The sequence below is a fragment of the Leptinotarsa decemlineata genome, unplaced genomic scaffold (assembly GCF_025532065.1).
Source record: "Leptinotarsa decemlineata unplaced genomic scaffold, Ldec_3_MD MMD2_tig00000157_RagTag_RagTag, whole genome shotgun sequence".
Lineage (NCBI taxonomy): Eukaryota > Metazoa > Arthropoda > Insecta > Coleoptera > Chrysomelidae > Leptinotarsa > Leptinotarsa decemlineata.
Window position 1 is genome coordinate 715,338 of NW_027412543.1, and position 10,385 is coordinate 725,722.

The following is a 10,385-nucleotide window of genomic DNA, read 5'->3' on the forward strand; positions in this document are numbered from 1 at the left end:
TTCTTGAAAAATATCAATCCTGCGAAAAAATTAATAAAGACCAAATTTGTTGGAAATTGAATTCTCTACAACTTTTGTCATTGCCATTTTTCGTGTAAAACTGAAAATAAGTGTAATAAATTTAATATTACATAATGAGATTACAACCCGTTCTTTTCTCGAAAAATATCAATCCTGCGAAAAAAATAATAGAAACCAAATTTGTTGGAAATTAAATTCTCTACAACTTTTGTAATTACTATTTTTCGTGTAAAATTGAAAATAAGTGTAATAAATTCAATATTATAATAATGAGATTCCACCACTCATTTCTCAAAAAATATCGATTCTACATACACACTGAACATTAAATACCCCCATTATTGATTTTAATAATATAGATTTACAAAAAATAAAGATTTTTTTCTCCAGTCACAATTCAAGTAGATGATCAATGCCGGTTCTATGACTGAGGATGACCAATGCCGGTTCTATGACTAAAAATTTTTAATTTTATGTTTCATTAAAAAAAAATTTAACAACACACTGTAGTCCCCGCCCACTCTCCACCACTTTTAGCCCCGCCCCCTTCCCACCATTGCTCGCCTCACCCCACAATTGCGCATGCGCGCCCCCACCTCACTCACACCACTCCCACTTCTGCCTACACCCTGAGGAGCACACTTCTCGGCATTCAGTACGACAAGTCTTCTCATCGAGTGCAGTCCAGCTACAGCAATCTACTACAACACCAGTCTAATACAGCAGTCTTCTACAGTCTACAACAAGCGAATTTTGAGTAAGTTATCAATGTTACTTTTTCATAACAACTAACTTTGTATTACATTTTCAGAATGGAAAACTACACGCAGGAAATCGACAACGCTGTGGCATCGATCATACCTGTGGATGTTGAGGTGGAGCGACCAGGCAGCCCTGACATGTTCGAGGGAGACGAGGTGGCGATGGTCCAAGAGGTGAAGGCTTCAACTTCGGGTGGTGTGCAGCGGCCACGCAGCCCTGTCTCATTTCAGGAAGACAGGGTTGTTAACAAAGCCAAGCGGCAATCTGCAGCTAAGGTTGGTCCTATTCAAAGGTATAGGAGTAAATGCAATAGGACTAACCCTTATGCAGGTAGTTGGTCGACCGCCAAAAGGAATCCTCCGAGACGTCCCACACCGCTCGCATTGACAGTGGAAAGACAGAGGGCATATAAGCCGGTGCCGAGGGTGCCATCTCCAGGTGAAATCCTCACCCAATTTGCATTATCAGCGATGTTGACACCCATGGAACTCACACCGGTGCCTGATCCTGCCATGGAGGTCGTGCCACCAGTGTCGAAGCCTGCCGGGGAGATCGCGCCACAAGTGCCACCAGTGCCGGAGCCTTTCGGAGAGGTTAACCCCCAGGAGATGGAAACTTTCCTACAGAGGTGTAGGGATGTTGCACTTGCTTCACGAAATAGTGAGGCCGCGTTGGCTAGCATTTCCCGGGAGGAGAATGAAATTGCTAGCCAACGGCGCGAGTTGTTAATGAGGATGGCCGAGCTAGATCGAAGGACTGCAGCTCTGAAGGAAAGGCGGAAGGCAGAGACCTCTTCGATAGAGCTCAATAATGAACTAAAAATATTTATAAAGAAATTTTTGAATAAAGGGAAATAGTTTTTAGGTCAACTAGGATAGTTTTAGGATAATTAGGTAGCATGGTAGTTTTAGGTTTGTAATTATAATTTTAGGAATAAAAAACAAAAAAAAAATGAAAAAAGAAGTGAAATAAAGGGTGTACATTGTTTTGGTTTGGTACACATTGAACAATGCGATGGTTGGAGCATTTTTCTTCACTTCGTCTTTTCATTATTTTTCTTTTTTTCCATTTTCAATTCCAAGTTCTTTCATCCCCACTCCTCCCCACTCCCTTTCAAAAGTATAAAATTAGGAATTATCTGTTGGAATATTCAGTTGATCAGCCACCTTCAACATGGAACCTGATTCAACTACTGAGCCGTACAGTGACCCAGCGCATCAACATCCTTACTGGGCTTCTATCCATGAAGGATTCGTGGACTCCACAACGGCACCTCATGACATTCCCTTCGAATTCATGAATAATGACTACAGGGTGCAGGTTCAGCATGTCACTGGGAGTGATGAAGCTGACTTATCGGACGGGGATTATCCGGATCCCTACCAATGGGATGACGAATGGGGTGACCCACCGCCTGTAGACATCACAGATGAGGATGACGACGACGACGACGATGACGCTGGCGACATCAGACTTCCACCATCCCCAATCCTTATCGAGGACAGTCCTCCGCCATCTCCTATCCTAATTGATGACGATGATGTCCTAAATTCCGACGACGATATGTAATCGTTTCCCTGTTTCTCCCACCCTTTCCTTTCCTTTCCTTTCCTTCCACGGAGTACACACTTTTTTGGTTGGTGTACACGAGGCACTGCGAGGCTGGGGCAGTGTCTTCCTCCCTCTCTCTTATTAGTTTTTCATAATAGTTTCATGAAGATCGTCATTTTTAATGTTTTCGAATCTCAAACACTGTTCTACATTTACACTTCACCCCCTCCGTTTTATTTCTTCCAATATAAATATAGTATCAATCCCAGTTCTACATCATTCTTCCACAATGTCGATTGCTGATTCCACCACCGAACCGATGAGTGTACCAGAGTCTTCTATGATGAGTACAGGACCCATCCAGGTACATGAAATAGATTCTACGTTTGATCATTTCAGTACAACCTTCGCAGAAATGCTGCAACGCATCTACGATCTTCCTGATGATTTCCCGGAACGTATGCAAGAGGAAGTAGATGAGTTAGACGATCTACAGGATAAAGAGCTAGATGATCATGCGGACGACATAATTAGTATATCATCTGATTCAGATGAATCTGATGAATATGAGGACGACATCATCAGTATATCATCAGATACAGATGATTCAGATGATGACACCATCATGATTGTTTCTGATGATGAAGAGCGTTAGTCCATACCATTGTATGGATTAATAGGAAAAACAGCCCTTTTAAGGGCTACAATTAAAGACAATAAACAACTATTTTCAGAGCTATCATTATACTTTCAATCAGAAATAGGTTAACACTATAGTCAAAACTTATGTGAAAGTATCATCATCCAACTCTGTAGTACTCATCATTATATTCAATGATTGAGAAAATATCAACTTCGACTTTTCAGTCAAAGTAGTACTCATCATATACACAGATATTCGATGATAAACCAAATCCTAACTTCGACTTTTTAGTCAAAGTAGTCATTTATCACATAATCTATGAATTCTACTACTACCGTTTGTGTGAATAATGTAGCCCTGAAAAGGGCTGTTGTTTTTTTTTTGACCAGTAGGTCCACGGTTATTGTGCCACAGGTTGGACATTATTACATATAATACATGTAGATACTCGGGTGAAGTTTGTTAGTGGCCTCTCGCAAGCTTCACACCAATTTTGTCCCATTTCCATAATTGAGACAGTGTTGTGGGTGTTGACATGGGCATACCACCCTCCATTATTGTTTCTATGCGAATAAAACCGAAAGCAGCACCAGCATAGTTTTTTGTTCTCTCCATCTATTGTGCTGATCAATACGTATGCATCCATTGCACAATACAAATCCAAGGGATCTTCCAATGTCTCACTGACATTGAGCGTTCGCATACCGATCCTCAAAGCACCATCGCCTTCAGTTGTGTCAGCTTCTATCCCTTCATCATCTCCTTCTTCATCCATGACCCTCTCAAACTCCATCACGTCATCATCTTCGTCGCTTTGGTTGGCCTCGTTTTCAACTTCGTCTATCTCATCTTCATCGACTCCAACATCTTCTGCTTCAACTATCACTTCCTCTAGCGGAACATTGACATCATCATCATCTGATTCGTCTATCCAATTGTTTTCATCAACAGCAGATATTCTATTTAATGCAGCATTTATTTTTGCAGAATTCATCTTGTTGTTGTTTGCTCACAGTTGTAGAGAGTGAATGAATGAACTTCAGGATCGCAAGTCGACTTATACGATTGAATAGGAAACGGAAGTGGTACGACTCCCACCTATCACTTGACTCGTTTTAAGTGGGAGAGAAGGATATGGCATCTCTAGTCGATGAAAGAGTGGGCTAGTTGACGAAAGAGCGCATGCGCTAGTTTATTTTCTTCTATAAAAGGTGAAGTATCAGTAACATCATCACCTTTCCTATCCACATTCTATTGCTATCACATATCATTCCTCAAAACCTAAATAATCATTATCATGAGCTCCATGCCACTATTGATTGCTGAAGATGGTTCACCACTTGTTGATATCGATCACACTAATTTTGAAAATATTCCAGTATTACATTTACAGTCTCAAGACTCGATAAGTGATTTTGATATTAGCGACTTCGTTAACTTCGCAGATGTGCCGGAACCAATTCAACAAATTATCGTTGAAACTCCAATCATTTCACAATCATCATCATCCAAACACCCTTCATCTACCCCCCCTCTTGGTGTTGATAAAAAATCCAGAACTATCAAAAGGAAGGTTAATAATGCATCTTCATCGATTGTCACTGAGTTGAAAGAAAAAAAACAATCGAAAAGTGGTTTGCAGGAGAAAAAGCCCACAACGAAAAGTGACAGATCGAAGAGGAAGACAAAATGTGAACCCAAAGAAATGAAGGGTGATTTGATGACTGAATCGCTATCTTCTTTCACTCCATTACTTCGGTTTGGAGATATGAAAAAGAAAGCGAAATGCCGTCTTGTAAAGGCGCAAAAGGCTATTGCTGAACATGAAAAGAGTGAGCAAGCTATTAGTGTCAATAAGGACACTCTTCAAGCATTAGATGCTAAGATTGCATTAGCGAAAATTGAATTGGATGCAAGCACAGGCAGAGCTTGAGGAGTCGACTCGACTTTATGAGACGGCATTATCAGTGAGAGATAATTGGCGAAAAGAGTTGGAGAAAGCATTTCAAAGTGACAGCGATTAGTTTTGGGAATGGTATTGTGTTCTCAATATTGTGAGTTGAAAAAAATTTTAAGCGGGAATGGAGTATACAATTAATTTGGTTTGGTATACACAGAACATTGCGAATGGTTGGGGCAATGTTTACCGCTGCAATATTTTTTCAATTCACTTACATATAATTGAAATGAAAACAATAATGAACTTCAACATTACTTTATTCATAAATACATTATTAGATACATTTAAAGCATATTTGATTCATCAATCCAAGAATTCTGTTCACTAGGAAGTCCTAACCACTTTACATATACTTTATTTTTCCTTTTCTTCAGCACTTTCTCGATCAGATATACATCAGGATTTTCGGTTCGCAATAACTCTTCTTCGTAAAAACATCCTCTAATAGGTTGTTCATTCATATCTTCAAGATTATAGGTTGTGGGAAAAGTTTTATTGATTTTAACAATCTTGAAGAGTTCCGTGGTAAAGTTCGCAGTGTAAGACTTTTCAAAAATATTTTTGTATTTGCTTATTCGTACAATATCATTCAATCGGAATTTGGGTTTACTTTGTTTTTTTCCAACTCCATTGATACCTTTGAATATCAATCTTGTTGATGGATCAACATTAATGGGTGCCATACCTATTGTACGATGAACTTTATTGTTATATCTACTAGTTATAGTTGGAAGAATATCAAGCCATTTGTGGTGACCTCTCATCGAAAATTCCTTATAGAGCCACCCCTTTATTGTACGAATCACTCTTTCTGCTATAGCTGCCTTCTTTGTGCTAAATGTTGAATAATGATTGATATTATTTTCTCGCATGAGAGATGAGAAGCTTTTATTGAAAAATTCTTTCCCTTGATCGCTTTGTATGTGTTTGGGGGAATATTTGGCTTCTTTCAGTACATGTTTCATTGCATTAGTTACTGTACTACCTGTTTTATCTTTAACTGCTACAGTCCACAGATATTTGGAGTAACAATCTATCACTACAAGTATATATCGGTATCCTTCATTACTTTTTGCATAAGGTTGCAGTTCAGCTAAATCTATTTGCCATAGATCTGCAAAACCTTTGATGGTGGTTATTCTTCTACGAAAATTACGTCTTGCAGGTTTATGTAATTCATTAACAACTTGTCGTTTGACATCACTTATTTCATTAGTCATTCTATTTCAATATGATAAAAGAGAAAATGTGATAATGTTACTGCATTGAATGATGATGTGACAGTGATCATTACATGTGAATATGTTAATATATTATACCTTCTTCACGTAATTCTTCAATTATTGAAATTATTTCATTGTCATGTCCTGTATGACCAGCTGACTTTGAAGCTACCAATAATCGTAGGCGAGCAACTAACTCTTTCGGTGAATTCCAGTACACATAATTCACAGGTTTAGAATTATATATTTTCTCCATTTTCACTCGTTTGAGTGCTCCACCAATTTTACTTCTACTTCTTATTGGATATTGTCGTGAGTCTAATAGAGGTTTGATAACTTCACGAAATTTTTTAGAATTTGTATTTTTAAAACCATTCTTCTGATGATATTGTTTATATGGAGCATTCGTTATTTTCAATATTTTGGAATATACTTGACGAGTTTCTTTATTATCAACATCTCGTGGATTCTTCAAAAAGATCATATCATACAATTCTGGACTACCTGCGCATTCATATTTTTTCACTTTATTAGCATCCCAAAATGAAATGTTTCCATCTTTGAAATACACCACTAGACTTCCCATTTTCAGCTTTTGTGTAATAGGATCCATACGTACGCCAAATGTTCCATCATATGCTGGATTTCTAGATTTTACATTATTCAAATGTTTCATCAAAACATCTTCACCACTTTCATTCATATCAGGTGAGGTGTCAGGATCCGAGGAATCGATGTGGGACGATGATGGTGTTTCGAATAGAGTTGTTCTCATATCGTCTTGAAGTGTGCTCGTGTCACTATTCACAGATGATACACTAGCAAAAGATTGTTTTCTTCCTATTGGAGTACTCATGGGATAATTTGAAGTAGATTGAACAGTTCCATGATTTGGTGATAACACTGGTGATTTAGAAGTAGCGTTTGATGATAAAACATTCAATGGTTTCATTATGGGCTCATACAATCTTTCAAGTGTCGTACGATTTTCAATATTATCATTCTTGATAGAGTTGAATTTCTGCCTGACAGCTTCTGTTGTCTCTACTAGTTGACGTTTCAAATTCATTTCATTGTTTTTATTTTCAGAATCTTTTTTTGTATTCATAATGCCCTTTTTTAAATTATAGCCTAATTCGCTGATGAAGTGACCTCTACAATATTCAGTGATCGAATAAGTGTAAAAAACAAGATCATGGGTATATAAAACTATCGAATCCTTTGCGATATCTACCTTCATCTATTTTTCTATCCTTATCAATGACTAGAAATCCATATTGGTCCTCCCAGCATTTAACACACATCAATTGAAATTGTTTGAATGTTACATCGGGTGAAACATGATCTGAATAAATGTGATGTAAATTCGTCTCATCTTGTTTGAACATTAAAATGAAATTGGTATTGTCACGCACTAACTGTTTGGGTACCCGTGAATATGTCTGTGCTAGATAAAAACAATCAACATCCTTATGACGTCCCATACAGAAATATGATCTAATAATATCTTGCTTTTCACATATCACATCATCGAAAATGAAAACAGAATTAGGCTTAGCGTCGGAGGGTTCCACTATTTCTGCATTATTGCTGAATGTATAGAAACCTAATCCTTTTATAGGTTCCAAAACACTTCGCAAGTACTGATATTTAGGTTGATTGAGTGATTTCGAATAGAGATACACATTTCTAAATCTCAGTCCTTGTGGATGTGTTAATAGTGATATCATTGCATTCGTCTTTCCACAATTTGAAGGTCCTATAATGAGTCCTCGAACTGATGATGGAAGTAGTGGACCATGTCTGAATACCTTTTGTCCATTCAATCCACACCCAAATTTCTCATCTAGATTATCTACAGCAAACTTTTCTTTCTGTTTTACAATGCGCATCGTGCCGTGGTTGGAGACTATATAAATGTTATTAGCTTATTCATTTCAATGTGTACCATCAAACGATACGGACGTATTGAAAGTGATCGTAAAATTAAAAGAGGTTGTGGTTTTGTTAATGATTTAATAAACAAACTTCCTTTCGAATTACATCTACCCGGAGGTTATCAATACTGTGGACCAGGTACAAAATTGAAACAACGTTTAGCTCGTAACGATCCTGGAATCAATAAATTAGATATTGAATGCAAAAAACACGATATTCAATATTCTAAGCATCCATCCGATCTTGCAGCAAGACATTTAGCCGACAAAGAACTTGAATACAGCGCTTGGGATAGGGTTAAATCGAAGGACGCGAGTATTGGGGAAAGAGCAGCTGCATTACTTGTCACCAACATTATGAAAGCGAAAAGACATATGGGCATGGGTTGTAGTACCAATAAGAAAAAATGTAAGAGGAAACAAACGAAGGAAAATAAAATTAAAAAAGCTGCATTTGGTGCTGGGATAGTCCATAAAGTGCGAAATGTATTGAAGAAAGCTGGTGGGAATCAATTTGTGACGAATAATAGCAAAAAAGCTATTACTGTGGCATTGCAGGCGGCACGTAAATACCTTAAAGCTGCCGGTGGAAAGAAGAAAATCCGCACACCACGCATAATTTCTGTTCCCAAGATTGGTGGACTTTTACCATTGATACCAATTTTTGCTGGACTATCCGCACTAGGAAGTTTGGCGGGAGCCGCTGCTGGTATTACCAAGGCCGTGAATTCGGCAAAAGCCAGCAGAGCGGCTTTAATGGAAGCCAATCGTCACAATAAAACCATGGAGGCTGTAGCATTAGGCAAACGCGGAAGTGGAATATATCTCAAACTATACCGTAAAGGTTTAGGACTATATTTAAAACCATACAAAGCCACAAACAAAACAAAAAACTAATTGAACCCCTACCTCAGAGGCCTCTTACTGATCACGATCTCAGTTATTATGCACAAAAAATGAAAATTCCACATTTTCGTGGTGTTTTTATGCGTGATAGATTACCATCTTCAGGTCCAAAACAAAACGAGACAGCTATTGTTAATTTAGATGGAATAAGTGGACCAGGAACACATTGGGTGGCATATAAAAAATGTGGGAAAGAAGTCACATATTTCGATAGTTTTGGAGATCTACCCCCACCATTGGAATTGACTCGATTCTTTCGAAAATGTTCGAATGTAAAAATCAAATATAACTATGATCGACAACAGAAATTTAATACAATTCTCTGTGGTCACTTGTGCTTGCAGTTTCTCTCTAAATAATTTTCCAAATAAAAATGGATTCAACACCAAAACTGGATCGGGAGGCTATCAAGGGAATGGGGTTTTCACTTAGAATGTTTTCAAAATATGGTACCTTGAAAAAAATGGATAAAGTGATGCTTGCAAATATGCCTAAGGAAGTGATACTTGCATGTGTTGCACATGAGATTGCATATGTTTGGGAAAAGTTGCCTAAGCATCTGCAAGATGACATCGATATAATGAAACATAGATATTGTTATGAGCACCACCACCACGATCAAAATTCAGAATCAGATGTTAATGACGGTCCTATACCTCGGAAATCTATGTGTTGTATTTGTAATATAGAGGATGTGAATATTGGTATCAATGAAAATGATACTTATTACAATACAACACCTTCCAAAAAGTGTAAATTGTCTCAAATGTGCTGTTGCTGTGTACAATAATAAATTGAAATGTGTTTCAAAATATTCATCAGTCATGTCACGAAAGTTCGAGCTACAAGCTGTCGGGACAAGTGTCTTGAGTGCGGATTTTTTTCCACCAATTGAATTGGATAGGAACAGTCGTTATGGATTAGGACTTTTGGGATTCTATGGATGCAATACAATCAATAATATAACTGAAGCTAATAACTTAGTTAGTTTTAGAATCAGTAATGACAACTCATCGATACCCCAAAAGTTGACAATTGAAATTCCATGTGGTGCTTATGAAATAGAAGAGATCAATGCCGTCATACAGAAACATATCATGTTCAGATTGTTTCATGATAAAAAACCAAATGATGTCGTTGCAGATGATATTTTCTATCTACATGCCAATAATAATACATTCAAATGTGAAATGCGATCCAAATATGAAATTGATCTGACACATCCAAATTCAATAGCAGAAATGATGGGGTTCGCTCATGAAATATTTCCACCAAATCAGATACATGAATCATCATTACCAATAAACATTACAACTGTGAGACTTATCCGCTTAGATTGCAATATAATATCTGGTTCATATATAAATGGTGAAGAATCCCAC

At 37.5% G+C, this 10,385-nt stretch overlaps 1 protein-coding gene across 1 annotated transcript; it reads left to right on the forward strand.

Moving 5' to 3' along the window:
• Nucleotides 1–524: 524 nt before the first annotated feature.
• LOC141481312 (uncharacterized) lies at nucleotides 525–1,795 on the forward strand. Its single transcript, XM_074172708.1, has 2 exons — nucleotides 525–778; nucleotides 833–1,795. The coding sequence occupies exon 2, from the start codon at nucleotides 834–836 to the stop codon at nucleotides 1,638–1,640; it is 807 nt and encodes a 268-aa protein (XP_074028809.1). The 5' UTR covers nucleotides 525–778; nucleotide 833; the 3' UTR covers nucleotides 1,641–1,795.
• Nucleotides 1,796–10,385: the final 8,590 nt, after the last annotated feature.

Coding starts and splice junctions, on each gene's coding strand:
- LOC141481312 (XM_074172708.1), top strand. CDS start 834: ATGGAAAACTACACGCAGGAAATCGACAACGCTGTGGCATCGATCATA.